The following is an 18,474-nucleotide window of genomic DNA, read 5'->3' on the forward strand; positions in this document are numbered from 1 at the left end:
GAGTACCTCTTAGCTTATTACCTTTTATTCTATACTCTAGGAGGACCAGGAATTTTGAATACCCCTTCACCGATCCGAAAAAGTATCTAAATCTAAGTGTTTGGATTTATAATTATTATTATGACTCAGACCAAAACTTCCTTTGCCTTTACAATTACTATCGACTAAGTACACTTGCAGCTGTTCCTTCTCTTCTTAAAATGCCAACAAATACATATATTTTACTCTGCTACAAATATATTATAAACAATGATAAAAAATAATGCAAAATTCTTTGTAGTCAAGGAGCTAGCAATAATAAAAAAAATAATATTCATTTTCCCTCTACTTGGTACACGCGTTGAAAACATGTTCTAAGAAATCGTAAGTAGGGCAATTTGTAATATTATAATTGTGTTAAGGATCCGACATCAACAGTATTTGTAAGAAATCTCAATTAATTGGGGACCAGTGGAAACGTTTTTCTCGTTGCTACGTCTGTTTGTATTTTTGAATTTTTATTTGCATATTTATAAAAGAAATATTCAGCTATATTTTTTGTCGTCTTTTTATACTTGAAAAGTATAAAACAGAGACTTGTAATTGTTATTTACCGTAATGAAGTGTAATTTTTTGAACAATCTCTGTGGCGCAGTCGATTGTGTATCCGACTGTTGATCATGATCTCGGGTTCGATTGCCAGGTCGGGCAAAGTATTTTTTTTTTTTTTTGCACTTCTACCTACTTTTTCAGGTATAAGCGGCGTGATTGTTATGTGCATAATTTTAAATTTAGAATTACTATGTAAACATTTTTTTATACAATCACGCCTTTTCATTCTAGGAAAATATTTGTGCTTTAGTATAATACGCGTGTACATATTTAGTTTTTACAAAATTCACGCCAAAAATCTAGGTCACAAATCAAAATTCAGACTGAAAATAAAAGCCAGTACTTTAATCTGCTTAGCCTTAACACATGAGTAAATATTGTATGGAGTCCAAGCTTAGTATATAACTAACATTCATATCAAACCTCTATCGCGGACAAAGTGCAAGCTTAAAATAATGACTATTTATATATTTTAATGATATAATTGTTTTAATCTTGTGGGAATTATGTAGATTGTTAAATATAAATCATTTAGATGTATCCTCGGTTAAAATCCATTATCATTATAGCAGAAATAAATCTGTTTCTTAAACGCTTTTTCAGCTAAACTTCGAATCTTGTTTAGAATAGGTGAAATAACGTTTAGCGGGGGAGTAGCCTATAGCTCGGGAAATAGCATACCACTTGGCCAGCACAAGCTGGGAATAATAGAGTAATAATACTTGATTCGATCAGTGATAGCCGAATGGTATAAATTGGTACCTCCCACGCAAGTGGTTGACGGTTCAAACCCGAGGCACCACACCAGTGTCTTTTCGAGGTTATATGTGTATTAGAAATAATTATCGCTTGTTCCAACGGATGAGGAACATCACCTTCAAACATCGTGATGCCACTTTGCATGCCCGAGAGTTCTTTAGAAGAGTTCTTGGCACGAATAGTCCCCAAGCTCCTCACTTATTACGAGACCATTGCCCAGCAGTTGGACAGTAATAAGTTAAATTTATTTATTATTATTATTAATTCTTGATTTGAGATCTTTAAATGATATATTGTAATTCTGTGCGAAAGCTCTAAGCTTGCTCCCCACATGATTGAGTAAGGCGGCCTTAATGCTGAACGATTTAGAACGCAGGCAGCGTTTGCATAATTCTAACATTGAAGCCGCGACGGACGGTAAATTGACAGGCGGATAGTTTTAATACCCGCTGTATGATATACTGCCACGGTTTGGGGAGTGCTGGAATTTGAGCCGCGTTTTTTGGTATCTTTTTGCCTTTTTTTTGTGTATTGAACTCCTATGATGGTATAAAAACATGTAGCGCTTTCCTGTTTGACAGTGGCTGTTGTTTAAGTATGTAGTAACAATACTTGCTGCTCGATGATGCGAATTTATACTTGCTAAGAACAAGTACAGACAAGTAAAGTCTGGATACATATTGCGAAAATATTTCTTCTTCAAATACCTTTCAAATCAATCCTGCGACTTTTAATTCAAATATATTCACCGTACAACGAAACTCTCGAAACCATTCTAAAAATTCCAAAACAAAATTGATCCTCAGTCCCAACAGATTGATAAAAATACCCTCAAACATTATTTAACAAATCTCCCCTAATTTTGGCAACAACCTATTTTACGGTAATCTTTCATTCGCCAAAAAATATAATCTTAACAAATTGAATAGGCCTTAAACACCTGTGAAAATTTGAGCGATTCATAGATTTCCAAAATGCCGTGTCACTTGGGCCCGGGGGGATCGATCGCCCCCCCTATTGCCCCCCATAGCCCCCCCCCCCACTCCTCGTCGGCTGTCAGATAACCAATAACTCCGCACCTGCCGCCTGTCGCGTCAAAAGTTGAGTAAAAATGGCAGAGACATTGATGTGGGAGAAAGGTAGTGTTAAGATTTGATATTGAGGTGGAAAGGTTCTTGGTAAACGTTTCAAGTAATTTTAAGTAGAAGAAAATTTAGGAAAATATGATTTTAAAGTTGCTTTTATTTTTTTCTAGAATCTTACCAAAAATTACCAAGGGTAAGAAATATAATATGTAGTACGTCACTAATTCCAATAAGAGAACTACACTTTATTATTTGTGTTTCAGTAGATGTGACACACCAATCAAATGCATAGTTCTGCACCCTTTGTAAAAATTACAATTTGATTCAATAAGACTGACTAAATTTCACCACGAGAAAAAATAAGATTATGAGTATATACATTTAAAAAGCAGCTTCAGCAAACCCTATGAAAGATGCTCCCCTTTTTTCACCCCTCTTCTTTGGCTGTCAAATAACCAATATTGTGTACGGCATGTGGTTATCACGTCACAAACTTGAAAGGGGTTTACTTGCGGTAAAAAGGCAAAATATTCTCGGAATTTGAAACATTTTATCTATGAGGTTTATTATGGGTTAAGAAATATTTGCCATTTTGTTATATCACTCATACAAAATGAATATTTTGAAGAATAAAAAGCCCATTTATATTTACCATTTTTTTTAATTACAAGCATACGAATTAAATAAATTTAGGGTTGGGCCAAATTATTCTAACCATAAAAGAGAAAGAGGGGGTCTTAAAAATGTTGTTATTGTTTCGTCTTAAGAGGTAACACCACAAACAATAATCCTACCTCTATGTACTCGAAAAGAAAATTAAAATAACTAGCCAACCGTCGTAATAATATTAATCTGGACGGTGTACCTCTGGCCAAGTTTTAACGTAAATATATTCCGAAACAGATTGTAAAGGCACTTATGTACAAGCGAATATAATTCCAAAAGGCATACATTTTAGTCATATTTCTAAGTACATCATACCTGTAGGTATAGTCGAAAGTGCAAGCAATACAGGTGTAATACAATACAACATAATTTCAATTTTGATCCCATATTATATTTGGCTGCTATCAAACACCATAACCTAATTACAGACTACTATTGAGATCACACAAAGACTTGAGAATTGAACCTAAGACCTCTTAGTTTAAAGTGGTATTCTCTAGCACCCAGACCACAGAGGCAATCAAGTCGGTAATAGTTCTGTTCTATGTGAGATAAGACCCCATGATGACTACGTATTTTAAGCCATATAGTTACCACTCAAACCACCGCACCATGAAAATCAATTTGTCTTAAACTATTTAAACTGCACTACACTATACGTCTAAATTAAGAGGAGGAGGACACAAGGAGTACTCCTAGCTCCTTAATTTATAAAATTAATGTAAGCACCTGTCTCGGAGCTATAATAAAATCTTGATTACGTTTTTTATGTTTAGCTTGGTCTCTTAGAAAGTTATCTTGATACTGGACTAAAAGATTTATTTTGATACATCTACTAATTAAACTTTAGGTACTTACTTGTATATTTTTTTTAAGTGGCTTTACACAGGTTTCCTCATCTTCCTGGTATAAATGCCTTCGTATGTCTATTTCTGATTCACAGTTTTAAAAAAACTTTTCAAAGCGAACCCTTCCCGATGAACAATCTTCGGCACAATGTTATTTTTACACAGTGTTGACTTACATCAATTATGTTTTAATTATTTAAGTACCCTTATTTAGTAGTAACAATTCCATAGTTAATCCCGATATATTCCTATTTTACTAACTTTTTTTCTCTTATTTGGTGCCTGTTTAGGTCCAGATGTACCACTTTTGGGTAAGTATCTATTAAATTGTTTAACAGGTGCAATATTGACTATTGCTTTTCTTCATTTGCTGTTATTTGATCTTGTAGAAAGGTTAACATTTAGTCAACTGTGAAACTAGAATTCTATGTTTTATAGCACACATTATTCTCTCTATACCAATGATCAAATGAATTATTAAAATAATATTCTAACTCTACAATTACAATGCCAAAATGGAATATTATAATGCTTTTCATACAAAATGTACGTGTTCGTTTATTGGAAACTAACAGACTTCTGGCATAGTTAACGAGATTCGCCGAGTTATTTCAAATTCGTAACTAATTGAAATTTAAATTGAAACCGTATTGGAATAAGCTAGTTGCGCAAATGTTTTAACTCAAATACTCTGAAAAATGTTACGTCATTTTCAATCAATAGGTTAACGAAAAATGATTAAACCTGCATTCGTAAAAGTTACTCCAAAATGCTAACGCTTTGTATTTTTTTCGATAATAATGTTGAAATTTAAATAATTACTGACTTCCTCTTTATCATATGGTAAGTGGTCAACCGAATATCAAAGTAACAGTATTACTAGTGGTATTACTGACTGAAATTTTATTAGGCACTCATTTTGACATTTCATAAAGATTATCTAATGTGTCTAACTTTCATAAAGTTTCTGAGTATCTGATTGGCAATCAACTACCCTATTGTCATTTAAATCTAGAGTTAGGGAAAGTGAAACGGAGGTTTACTTATTTGTTTAAGCATTATCTAAAAATTCTAATGAGCATGTAAAAAAATTATAGAATTATTATTAAAAGCCAAATCAATTTAGTGCTGTTATATCCTTTAAGATGTGTAGCAAACCAAAATTCGTTGAAAGTACGTTTTTTCGAAGTAAACATTTTTTACAGTGTAGGAATAATGTTTATATTGTTTCATTCAGGGGTAACGAAAAATACATTTTCCATAACACAACTTTATTTTAGTAATCGATGACTATGTCTACACTGCGTCTGTCTCCGTGATTTCAGCACTTATACATCTTACAAGTGTTCACTTACATAACGTGATATACAGGGTGTAAAATAAAACAACAGACGTATTATAAATCAGATTGCTTTAATTTATTTTAGTTTTATACAAATCGAATACTACTTACGATAGTCAATTTTAACGAATAAATATTTTACCCGTTCCGTTTATTTTACAAATTTACCTTTGTATTTTATTATTTATTATTTTTTCATCTATTATAAAAACCTCCATAGGGGCTTTTTCATTATAAACTTACATTACTCGCGGATGTATTAATCAACTTACTGCAGTCATAATTTTTTTATTTTAATTTTAATTAATTATTTTGATCTATGGTTAAGCCACAGGAACACAATGCGGAGTTATGATGTAGGAAAATAAATGTTGTATGAGAAGCTCGTTTGCAGAAAAGAAATTGGTCGATGTTCTACGTTTTCGTAAGTTATGACGGTTTAGCTCTCCAAAGGCCATTTAGGGTAAAACATATGACGTCAGAGGGTTAACAGATACCCAAAACTAACAGATTTTGATACCCAACTAAAAATATTTACTAAAACAAGCATAACATATACTATTCGTGTCATTTGTAGTCATTAAATGCATATTGCTCATGGTAAAAGCACTAACACTCATACTAATAGCAAAATGTATATAATATAATTATCTGCTTGATATTGAACTAAGTGGTACACAGAAGCTCGAGTACCTATTCACTCGCTAATTAATCCTCTTACTCAGAAAACTATCAGACGAAGTAAAGAAAATATCACAGAAATTATATTTTCTGTATTTAGTTTTGTATTTGAAACATGATGTATAGTAAAATAATACGATAGTTTATTATAATTTTGACTGTTGAGATCGCAAATTTGACTATCAGGTTTTTTTATTGGGAATGACGCTGACATTAAGAATAGTTTTTTTGATCAGATTTAGAAAGACAACTCAATTATTGGAAAATCGTTTAATTTTTTACAGACATAAAAATAAAGATCACAAGGTATGGTCCTACCTAACACAGATATTTAAAGATAACGCAAATTATTGTACCGTGTGGAAATAGAAGCTACGATACACGCGCAATTGCGATATTCTGATGACTTCATTATAACGCCTAATTTTTTACTTTTCTACTCAGCTTCGATACAAATACATGAAAAAAAATGGCTTGGAAAGCTAAACCCGTCTCAATATCGGATAATACGAGAAGTAAATATGTTTAATTGCGTACAAAAGTGGTGATTAAGCGAGCACACACTATGTGTAACGTTTTATAAGAAAACTGTGAGATAGAAGTAACACTTATTGCCAAGGGAACTTGAAAGCCTGAATATTTTGAAAAAAATAATTGGCTGGTGAAGCCTGCGGCGAAACGTTAAGAAAATTATAGTTAAGTGTTAGCAATGCCTAAGTAATAGATAATATTTTTGAAAATAAAATCATGGCTATGCCTAGAGATTTTAATATTATAAAACGTAGAAATAAATAAATAAAAAGCCATAATTGTGTTCAGAAATAACAAAATTATTCAACATATATTTTCTAACAGCTGGTGTAAAAAAAGAATGCACTAAAAACTTAAGAGTCCTTAGTTGAGATTTTATTTTCATACGCGCAGCTAAAACCTTTAAATGTATCGTAAACCGAAAAATCTAAATTTAAAATTAAAAAGCATGCATTTCATCTCCAAAAACATACAAAAAGCTATTTCAAAAGTCGAATTCTTCCAATAAAAAACCCAACCAAAATAAAATGTCACCTATCCACACATCTTCTGAACAACATGTACCAACTTTATTTCGTCGGGTTTTCCTGTACGGTCTTTCAAGTGAGTGAACCAGTGAATGTCAATAGTTCCCGTATCGAGAACGTTCTAGATGTCACTGCAAACAAGGTGACAGTGTTTGGCGTTCAAGATACCGTACGATTTAAACTTTTGGCTGCTGTAAAGGTATTTTATTTGGAATAGAATAAAAAATACCTTCCGAGTCGTGTTTCACTTTTAAGTTGGTATTTGTTGAAAGTTTTGGGAAAAGTGAAATTATTTTTATTGAATCAGTGTAAATAAGAATTATGGCTTGATTAATTAGTTTGTAAATTTTTTATACTATACATACAATAGTACTGTACGTACAATAAAGCTAGCAAGAAAAGTAAAAACAATGTATTGCACTGATGTTTTCAGAATAAGAACTCAAAAATGATGAAAGTTGTTAATCCCAAATGTATGTTTAGTAGTGTGAGATGAAAATTTTATTTCAACTGAACAAACATTTAGATTGCTACGATTGATTGAGCTAAATCAAAAATCATAGTACCTACCAAAAAATGAAGAGCAAAATGGCGTCAAGTTCCTTGGCAATATCTAAATGAGAATATTTAAATCCCTTACCGCTAACTAAAACAAGAGTAGATGAAACTCGAAATAGTTAAAACCTTAGCGTCCTGAAGTAGAAATATACATGGAAATCCAAAATACCTGTTTCACGATTAAAGCATTAAGTTACTGTTGTGCAGTATGTGTGGTTCGTATGACATATGAAAGTACAAAAAAAGAAAATTTTTCGAAAAATTTTGACCTCCATTTTATTCCAGAAAGGCTATTTTAAATGTCAATTTTTGAAAATAATACTGTTTCTTCAAGTCATATGCCATACAAACTTTAAAAATATATAAAGATGTATAATATATAAGTGTAGATATAGGACAACGTGTAAAATGGTTCCATAGTGTTAAAAGTGAAATTCGGAAATAGGTTTATAGTTAAGAGTTTTACAAATGGTGTGAGGATACTGGCACACGAGAAAAACGGACAGAAACAAAAACAATTTTAAAACATTTTTTTTTTAAAACAAGCTCTTGGAGACCAAGTGGCCAATCAAAGCTACTTTTATTGTAATGACAAAGATAGAAATACAAGATCGTTATGCTGATTGGTGATATTCTTCTCCCTCTCTTTCTCCCTAGTGTGATAAAACAAAAAAACTAGCATTTCAATCAAAATGCATCCGATCTTTGAAACTGCATACATTCAATCACGAATCCAAATCCTTTTATTAGCGAGAGTACAGCTTCAAACCCATTTATTTAAATAGCCTCGACTGAAAATACCATCTAAATCCTTTTACATATTTTTGAATCATTTCTACGTGATTCAGTTTCCCCACACCGTTTGCAATGTTAGAAAAGTGTGAATATTGTACAAAATATAATAAATTTTGCTATAACATTGTAGAGAGTGACAGATGAAAATAAATACCGCATTAAATGTGTATGCATCGCATATGAAGTGGTGTACGTCAGTTCATTTTGTACGTTTAAATTCTAACCCGGTCCCATGCAGGCGTTTCATTTATTCGGCTTTTATTATATCGTAGATCGTTTCTACTCATTTTTTATTAATATTTTTATTATATTTTATCCTTGAACCGCTACCACGGGCGTCGCATTCGATTTCACAACCTCTCATTTATTTTTTTTAAATAAAATAAGTTTAAAATTGGCTGAATAACCCGTAGCCGCGGCCCAACATCATTAACCCGTTAAATTACATGTTAACAAAGTCCCTAGTTCGTTTTTTATTTTTTCTTTACAATAAACTTCTCAACTTTATCGTTTATACCTAAAATTCCAACTTAACTCCAATATTTATAAACCCTATTTTTGGCACTAACAAATCTAATTAAATATATCAATTAATTTTACAATTTCATTTTATCATCACTTCCGAATTGAAATGTTCACAATCAAATATAACAATAGGGTTTTTGAAATTTAAATGAACGCTTACGACAATAAATATGCAATTCAAAAGAAGTTATTTTGATACATGATATATTTCAGCACCACACTGTTTAAAACAAATGTTCGTATAACAACGTTCATAATCTCGGAAACGATTAACATAATTAGGTTTTATATAAAATTCTCGCAAATACAGTTAATGAGAGAGCCGTACCTTTTTCTTAAGACACTTAATTTCCTAAGCCTTTCAGAATTCAACGTTCCAAGAATAAGGTACAGCCGACTCATAAATTTTACTTAAAAACACATTTTACCGTTAACAAAAGTACCGCGAAAAACACACAGAGATGCGTAATTTTAAATCTAAGTTTTAGTGAGCCTCCTTATAAATAGTTTTTCCTTTATAATTTTAGCTTAAATCAAGGGACACGACATTCACTAGGCTATCACGACATCTATAAGAGCGAAATTGAGGAACGGACATAGATAAAGACTTTAAATTGTTATTTTTTAAATAATACGACTATTATATAGATGCTACAGTATGTGCTAAAAGGTTCTATAATCGAATAGACACGAGACGAATTCGAAATCGAGAACATTCGATTTGAATTAAAAAACGTTTTTTATTCGTCTTAGTGTCGTCAAACGTCTTACTGGGCGAACCATTTTCGAATGTCAACTATCGATGTGTTCACAAAATAGTTTGATAGTACAATCACTTATTAAGAAATAGGTGTAAAGAGTCAAGTAATCGTTTGCAATAGTATACTATCACCGCCCAATAAGACTGGTTGTTATTTACTAAGTGTGAAGAATGCATATTTTAGTCTTTTTTCCGATTTTTTCTAAAATTTATATACAAATACACATCGCGATAATCTGTATGTACATTTTATAACGGTTACGTGATTGTTTGATAACAACAGCTTGTAATATTTCTGCTAAGCATAACATTTTCTAAGTGTTAACACAAACCGATGTCTAAGTACTTGCTATTTTTGGTGCTAAGGACTTACTCTCATATCGATATACTGTACATTTCAGATATAATGACGTCTGTCAGTCCACCATTTTGTTTACGTCGATATTCAAGATGTCTATTCGCTTACGTCGCGTAACATAAACTACGATATGAAAAATTTTCTTAGGTTAGTAAGAAAAGCTAATGTAAAATGGCGAATTGAAAGTCATAACTTTATCTGAAACGCATAGTATTAATATTAACATTATCATAATATTACTCTATCGATAGTTTAGTGAGCATTTATCGACACGAGAGATGTAATCTCCTTTACAACTAAAAATTCCTATCGATTATCTCGTTATGTTCAGTTTAAAGTCGGTCCTAATTATTTGTTATATCAACACTCTGATGCTACACCTATTCTATCTTTGGTTCCATTTAATTGTTGATTTTTCTTATCAATTCCACAACTGTTTAACAATTCCTGGATTTAATCTTCGTAGTTCCCTTTTATTAATTACTTTACTCCCTCATCCGTATCTAAAAGTCCGATTTGACCGAATTAAGACGTATCGATTACAATCGATGCGACAACACATTTGCAATCGATTCGAATCGATTCAGGGGCAGCGATTGTCGCTAATTCTAAAATCGAATGGATTAATCTTAAATCGTAAAGTATCTATTGTGACTTGACTCTACCGATATTTGATCCATTATGTACATTACTTAATACCCTAAGGTCGTTTTCCATCGTATGATCCCTCATTACGTGTAAAAGGATGCCATCTGTTTATCCAAAAACTTTTCCTTCCCTTTAATTTATGCGATTTTTAATTTAAGCTTTGATATCGAAGTTTGTGCAAACTTTTTTGATCAAACCCTTATAATTCACCCAACTCCGGTCCGAGGGAAACTTTCACGATTTCTTTTTCCAAATTAGTGCAACTCTGTGCCTCAAGCTTGACCGTCCTTTCAACTGAAACCTCGTTAGTTCGTTTATATTAATCGTTTAAAAGTAGTAATTATATTGTTTCTTTTAACAAATTATACACATCAACATTTATCTGTATAACATCCTATTCAACATCACATTTTTTAATAATTGTTCATGGGAATTTCATTTGACTTCACCTGCTTCTTCGTTTATTTCAGAAACGAAAATACGATTCTATTGATTACGTAAAGATCCAAAAGTAACATTCCCTACATCAATGTTTTCAATTACATTCAAATCAATTCCTAAATTATTACTAGCAATAATAACATTATTAGAAATCAGCAAATTGAAATTTCCATGAACATCACACTTAACTAATGCATGTAAATTTATCATAATTTAATGTCTTAAGACTTTGTTATGGAGACGTGTGCGTTTCAAACACGTATTAATTTTAATTATATTATCAATTATAATTACATTCGGCAATCTAATAATTAGTTCTCTCATACTTGCGCCGGGCGCACCCGGGGGGCACGTGTAGTTGGTTCATTGCACGATGATATGCGGTGCCGACAACAGGACAGCCACTGTCGCGATGATTGTGAAAAGTGTGAACACGAACAGGCAAAACCTACGGACAAACATAATATATGAAAAAATATAAATAGCTATATTATTATGATCCCTAAACGAAAGGTTTCCAAACTAGCCGTGACCAAATTATCATTATCACAAGTTCTCATGATGGTAATCTGTCAATTTTGTTAACATTAAAAGCATCACCTTCCTTACCTCAGGATAAGATAGACCTTTAAGCTTAGTAGATGTAGGCAATATTGATTTTTGCTTTGAACAATGAACAAAGTTAGTCTCTATAAAATACTCGTGAAAAAAAGCTAGATAGATTTTTATTATGCAGCGCCTAACGATGCTGAAAGTCTGGCGTTGCTACAATAAGCGCATATCGCATATAAAATGTAATATTGTCCCACTTTCTGAGCCATTACTAAACCACTCTTTATGAATTTTAAGTAGGTTTCATTGTTAAATTTGAAGGCACGTTCACACATGTGGGTTACACCTTCATACATTATTCTTTAACACAGGCCACATTTTAGTTCAACATAGTATCTTTTATCCCTTTTATGTTGTAAAACGGAGACAAAGTTTCAACTAAAACAAGCTATAAGATTTTTATGAAACCATTCCTTCAAGATTTACATTCAACACGGCGAAGAACAAAATATGACGTCACGCCGACACTTTCCATTTTTCATTTCACCCCACTATACGAGAGTATGTAAAACTCATACCCAGATCAGCATGAAAGCTCGTGTGGCCATAAAACCAGCGTACTTTACGAGCTTTTTCACTCCTAATTAAATTTTGTGCGGCTGCTAGAGCAATTTACTTTACTTAAGGATATCATGGGCTTTCGTTATTTATTAGGAGAACTCGAACCCTTGCTATTAAACCGAAAATATGTATACTTATTCGTGATAATGACTTCTGATATTATATTAACTGTAGGGTATCGTTCTCATTATTATTATTATAAATTATAGTGAGGACCGAATTACAGTAACTTATGGTGTAACACTTTACCACAATTCAACACTATAAAATTCTTCGTTCAAAAATTCTTACGGAGAAGTCTAGGAACCCCATTAGAAATACTTCAATCAAGAAAGTAATCGTAAAAATAGAAACCAATATTGGTAAAACATATTCCAATATATTTTCTTTTCCTCAACTTTCAATTTCTTATCCTCGTCATAACACGGTACGTATCGTAAGATTTGTTCCCGGGAGAATACTCGTGTGTGCCTCGAAGCTTTTCATAGATGATGTGTTAATAACGTTTATCTACACAAACGATAATCGCGTACTGAATTTTGAAACGGGCTTTGTTTTCAAGCAAGCAACAAAGGTACTGTTTTCAGTTTTTATCAATTTCTGTATTGCTATATAAATGCGAGAATACTGGTATGATAATATAACGTTAAACGTCGTTTCATACGTAACCACGTTTATCTAAAACGAAGTGATAATAAAAAGATTATGCCTTCGTGAATATATCAGTTAGTTCCATGTTAAAAAACCGTTCACAGGTTCCACATTATTCTAAAACTATCTAACATTACTTGAATTACTAAAAACCTAAGCTATGAAAGATCAATTATTATTTAAAGAATTATTAGGTAATGTGGTCTTCTCACCTGTCAACAACCATCGCAGCGAACTTCCAATCGCTGATCAGCTCAGCTTCATCATCCGCCTTCTTCATTCTGGCAGTGATGAACTGCAGTTCTCTTAGTATCAAGTGGAGTTCCCTGTGGTGGCTGCCAAGCCCTCCGCCCACGTCCTCCATCGTGGATGGACGGACGAACGAACGACGGAAATCCGTGCGGAATATTGAGCACCTAGGCAAATAAATTCTGATTGGAAACTCTGTATTAGCATAGAAATGTCTAATGAGATTTGAGGGAAGGAAAATTTTCTTGCAGATTCTCTTGATGATAGAAAAAAATGGTCTAGGCAAAATGTATCTGGATAAAATTCAAATTAAGCTGGCCCGGTGGTGTGAAAATAGGAAGCCCCTGCATTTAGTTCCGTGAAATAAATTTCTACTGGCAAAATTGTTATTCATCACAGATTTATCTACTAAAGGAATAAAAAATGTAGTACTTACCCTGGCCCTAAATTCCCTGTGGACGCTGTACTGTTCGGCGGCGGAGGTGCGTGTCTGAAGTCATCATCTATGTCCAGCACATTCGCCAGCAGGGACTTCGACGACCTCTCTTTCAACTCCAACTCTCTCATTCTGTTCGACATCATGATCGTCTTTCTCGTTATCTTCTTCCCTGGTCTCGACATGCGGAGGATCCACGGCAACCATTGCAGGAAGACTGTTTTTATCTGATCCAAGAAGAATAGTCAAGTTATTTCATAGAGTCGTTTTAATGCAAAGATAAACTGTATAATAGAAATTAGTACTTATTTCCGACCAAAGGTAAATATATTAATTTTAAAAAATATGTATATGTCGTGGCCCCCACGACATATTATATATTTTTGTATTTGTGTTGAATGTCCATAAAATATTTTCCAAACTAGATTTATGAAGAGCGTTTCATCAAGTACTCACCCACTGTGGCATCTCATGTATATCCGCTGTACGATGATGATAATTGAGTACGACTACTGTCAGTACCACGGAAGAAGCTACCATGAACATGATGCAGTTGAAGTATGTCCCTGTCACACACAACATCTAGTTTTACACGTTGAATAACAAATTATACATATACATAGATGATACCTTAATTCTTAAGAGATTTTTTTTGGTACAAATTACAGATTGTAATTTTTTTCGTCTACTAGCAAGAATTTTACTGTTACTTTATTGCTTACTATGCTTGTTTACAATAAAGCTTGAATAAGCACAATCATTAATCAATACAAATTACAAAGTCAATTGTTAAACAAGCTGTTTTATTGGGGAACTGTGCATTAAACGTATCTTAAATCACATCATCTTAATTTAGCAGGTGAAAAGAAACATAAAACCCAAAAGAATAATGGCAAGGAGAAAATTAAGTACTCCAATGATTTAACTTTTAATTTTTATGATCATAATTTTAGTTATAACACCACGTGGTCCATAGCGATATGACATAATCTAATTAACAATGACACAGAAAGCCACATTCATGCATTTTAATTGTACATGCGATGTTCTAATCTACATTTAGATGAGTTTTAGCTTTTATGCGTTACATTGACGGTATCAACTTAATGAGTCAACGTTTTTATGATATTCTGTCGTGTTTATCAACAAAATATATCTTTTTTTAAATTTAAAGATGTAATAAACACGGCAAATTATGATTCCTATTTTCTTTATAACCTACTTTTATAATTTTATGCCAGAGAAAGTGCCTGTCAGTTGAAATATTACTCGAATATAAAATTAACGATTATCTTTAGACAAGCGCTTTCTATTTATAATTTATCGTCTCTCGCAACAGTGTTGTAGTTAATCTCAATGTTATTAACATTTTATTAGTTACAAACGTTACAAGAGACGAAGCTTTGACAAAGGAATTCATTATCACTAATTCAATGCTCAGTGCGTTTTAGTACGAACTCAAGAACATGTATACTATGTGAATAGTTAAACAGAACTAATCGTATTCTATTCAGATCCAACTAAAACTACAATTCAACTATACATGAATGAACCGAACAAAGTTTTATCTTAACAAATACCTTTGTCAAACGTTTCAATAAGTTTATCATTTTGTCAATTACAGGGATGGTAACAGACCCGACAAAGTTGAGACCCGAAGTTCACGAGATACTTGGAGACTGGACCCTCACTACCCGCATCCACTTTGTTGCTTTAAACTGTTGTTTAACTTTAAATCCTGCTTTTAAACTACAAGCAATTAAGTATTTAGAAGCTCATTTAGTTAAGGAGAGTTTTGCATTCACGTTGCCTGTTTTTATTTTTAATTATCACTTTAAATCATGCTCGAAGCTGACGTCTGTAGTCGCGTGTCCAATGTCTACTAGAGGCCAATAGAAAATAAACGAAGAGAGTAAAGAAGATTTGAGAATGAAATTTCGATGAATGGACGAAAAGATCTGCAAGTAGATTATTTTAATACATTACAAGAAGATCGAATGCCAGTGTATTGAGAGGTTACTTTGAGACAGACTTTGTATAGCTACGATTTTCAATAGCACGAATGTAAAGTGCAATAACTCTATTTCAAGTGTCGAAGGAACCGCAAGAGCGCTGTAAAAGCATAGATCAGTCTCCAGAGAGATGGCGAGACTCTAAAATGCAACTCGAAAACAGAAAAATAAGAAACTATACGCTCTCCTTTAAAATTCAAGCAAAATATCTATTTAGATCTTTGTTAAGTTGGTATTTGACGAACGAGCCGAGGGGCATTTTAGATTGGACGCTTAAAAATGTCCCTCGAGCCACATTCTCGTTTGAAACTATTCATCGTTATTTTTTATTTAAGTTTTTAAAGAAGTCAAGGAACGCGTGGTACTCTTCTCACCTATTAGGGGGATCGCCTCAGAGGTTTTTGTGATGACGTGTCCCACCAATAGAGAGAAAACAGTTTGCGACAGGAGAATTGTAACACCTGCAAAGATTAATATAAACTATGAAACAAAAAAATAATAATATTCTATTTACAATTGTTAAACCTATTGTAGCATCCAGTCTATACATCGTTGGTATGATCTCGTCCTGTTCGTGTGCTGAGTCGGTATCAGGGGCTCAAGTGAAATCATAAACGAAACATAAGGATAGTCATGCAAACACTATTATAGAGGGTTTTATCGCTGGCTTTTATCATTGTTATTAGATTGTTGTTTTATTTGAGTAGAAGGGTTTTACCAAATGTCGCTAAAGTTACACCACCCTCCAAGTATCCAGAGACTTTGGTATGAAACCGTTAGTATAAAATTTCCAAAAAACATTTAAGGTGAACATCCAAACACAAAATCCGAACACCATGGAATCGATTACGTATCAGACAGTGGGTTCACATAAATAATTGAAGACAGTAGATATATAAATATGTAAACACATTTAGATAAAAATATCGCAACTTACCTTCAGCCTCCATTATTACCAAAAGCTCTTGTCAAAGTTAAAATCACATGCCATGCCACTTAAATCAGTAAAGTTAGTATCGTTACATAAAGTGTATCGATAAAATAAACGAAATAATGGTAACCAAGTGACAAAGCTTAAGCAAAGGATCACGGAATCGATTCCAAGATATGTTAACCCAAAACAATTTTAAGAAAATACGGAAAATAAAGATACCGTCATTATATTTATGAAGATTTTTTTTAGTAATTTACTTTCCAATATAAATATTTTTTTCTTAACTCATCACTTTAAGCAAAAGCACTGTTAATACCGTCTAACGTAAATGACGTAATGTATCGATAGATAATAAAATGAAAGCTTGAAACCACTTAGTAGCAACGTTTAAGCTCGCAATGATTTTATGAATTTAAATCGTACATAATTTACTCCTTGTAATGTTTTAAAATAACTGTTAATTATATTTCGTTTTAATCAAATAAAATGAGAGCTAAAAGAAAATGGAAAATAGTGAGAAGACAGATGAAATAAAATTACCAGGAGGTAATGAGTATGAAGAGAAAAATAAAGGTGGGAGACAAGCGGGATGGACGAATGGTGTGGGTTAGGTGTGGGCAGTGTACCTAACAGGGGGATAGCGTCGGAGACCTGTGGCAGGGTCTCGGCTACCAGGTTGAGGAACACCGTCAGCGAGAGAAGAATAGTGACTCCTGCAATCAAACACAAGGTTAACACCCCTACTGCTGCTCACATCTCTCACATCGTAAATCAACTCTCCGTAGTGTTTCATCTCCGTCATCGTTTAATCATCGCATTGTTTTCCTGTTTCCTAGACAATACATTAATGGATGATGACAGTGCCGAAATGATATCTACACCAACACACTTACCGTCTCACGCGAATATTCGACTCGAAGTTTCGGGGAACTAACACCAACACATAAACAGTCATACCACATTCTATACAATCTAATATTCATTTCAATGCACGCTGCTTCCGTACGGGTCTTAAAAGTTTTATTACCCCTTTGGTACGTTCAACAAGCAGTACGGGCGCGAATTCTTGGCTTTTACGGTACACGTTTATTATTTCTGATTAATTCTCGCTTCTAGAGTGTAATATTAAATGGTTCTTGTTGCGTTTACGGTTGTTCGAAATTAATAACGTAATATATTTGTTACTGGTTATTGCTTTTTGAGAGTTGGTTGGAGCGAAACAATTTCGCGTTGGCTTTTGTATGCCTCGCAGTTTTAATATTATTTCTTGGCAAGTTTCGAATTGGTACGTAATAAAAGTGTTAAAAACTCTACAGGTTATTTTTTTTTATGGCAATTTATGGTGAATAAGTCGGTGGTATGATCATAATGTGCAGTCCCAAGCGCGCGGGCAATAAAATAAATGACCGGTCCGAGAATGCACCCTTGAGGTAGACCCGCAATAACGACGGTAGCAGCGTGCACTTACGCTGTCACTAGCTCCTACAGTGCGGTACCTATTAGTGGCACTGCGTCCGAAGTGGAAGGCAGCTTTTCAGCGACCAGGTTCAGAAACACGGTCAACGATAACAAAATCGTCACACCTGCCGAGCGGCCAACATATTTGACTATGTTTAACCATACATTTACTACTCACATTAAAATGTCCAAAAACCTTTCCAAACCCTCATTAGGAATAATAAGTTTCATTATAACTGACTGAATCATCTAAAATGATGATACTTTACCAAAAACTAATCTAATATAGCAATTATAATTTAAATGGATATCGCAATCAGAGAAAACTAAATTAAGCAATCCATTATTCCAAACTCTACAAACGTAATTTTAGAATTGTTAGACATTCTAACTCGGGACTGTCACACAAACATAATTAAGAACTGTAACAATGATTAAACAGCCCC

General features: G+C 33.2%; 1 protein-coding gene across 4 annotated transcripts in view; it reads right to left on the reverse strand.

Moving 5' to 3' along the window:
* Positions 1 to 5,343: 5,343 nt before the first annotated feature.
* Positions 5,344 to 18,474, reverse strand: part of nAChRalpha6 (nicotinic acetylcholine receptor alpha6) — a 125,913-nt gene continuing 112,782 nt past the window's right edge. For 2 of the 4 annotated variants that reach the window (XM_076120979.1, XM_076120989.1), the window contains exons 8-12: positions 17,197 to 17,283; positions 14,081 to 14,190; positions 13,625 to 13,851; positions 13,152 to 13,355; positions 5,344 to 11,563 (exon numbers count right to left, since the gene is read on the reverse strand). In XM_076120979.1, coding sequence (XP_075977094.1) covers positions 11,479 to 11,563; positions 13,152 to 13,355; positions 13,625 to 13,851; positions 14,081 to 14,190; positions 17,197 to 17,283 — 713 coding nt within the window. In that variant the 3' untranslated portion in view covers positions 5,344 to 11,478. Of the gene's footprint in view, positions 11,564 to 13,151; positions 13,356 to 13,624; positions 13,852 to 14,080; positions 14,191 to 16,010; positions 16,098 to 17,196; positions 17,284 to 18,474 lie in introns of all 4 variants that reach the window. The other 2 variants (XM_076121006.1, XM_076120997.1) reach the window with 2 other exon arrangements.

This window comes from Anticarsia gemmatalis, chromosome 1 (genome assembly GCF_050436995.1).
Source record: "Anticarsia gemmatalis isolate Benzon Research Colony breed Stoneville strain chromosome 1, ilAntGemm2 primary, whole genome shotgun sequence".
Classification (NCBI taxonomy): domain Eukaryota; kingdom Metazoa; phylum Arthropoda; class Insecta; order Lepidoptera; family Erebidae; genus Anticarsia; species Anticarsia gemmatalis.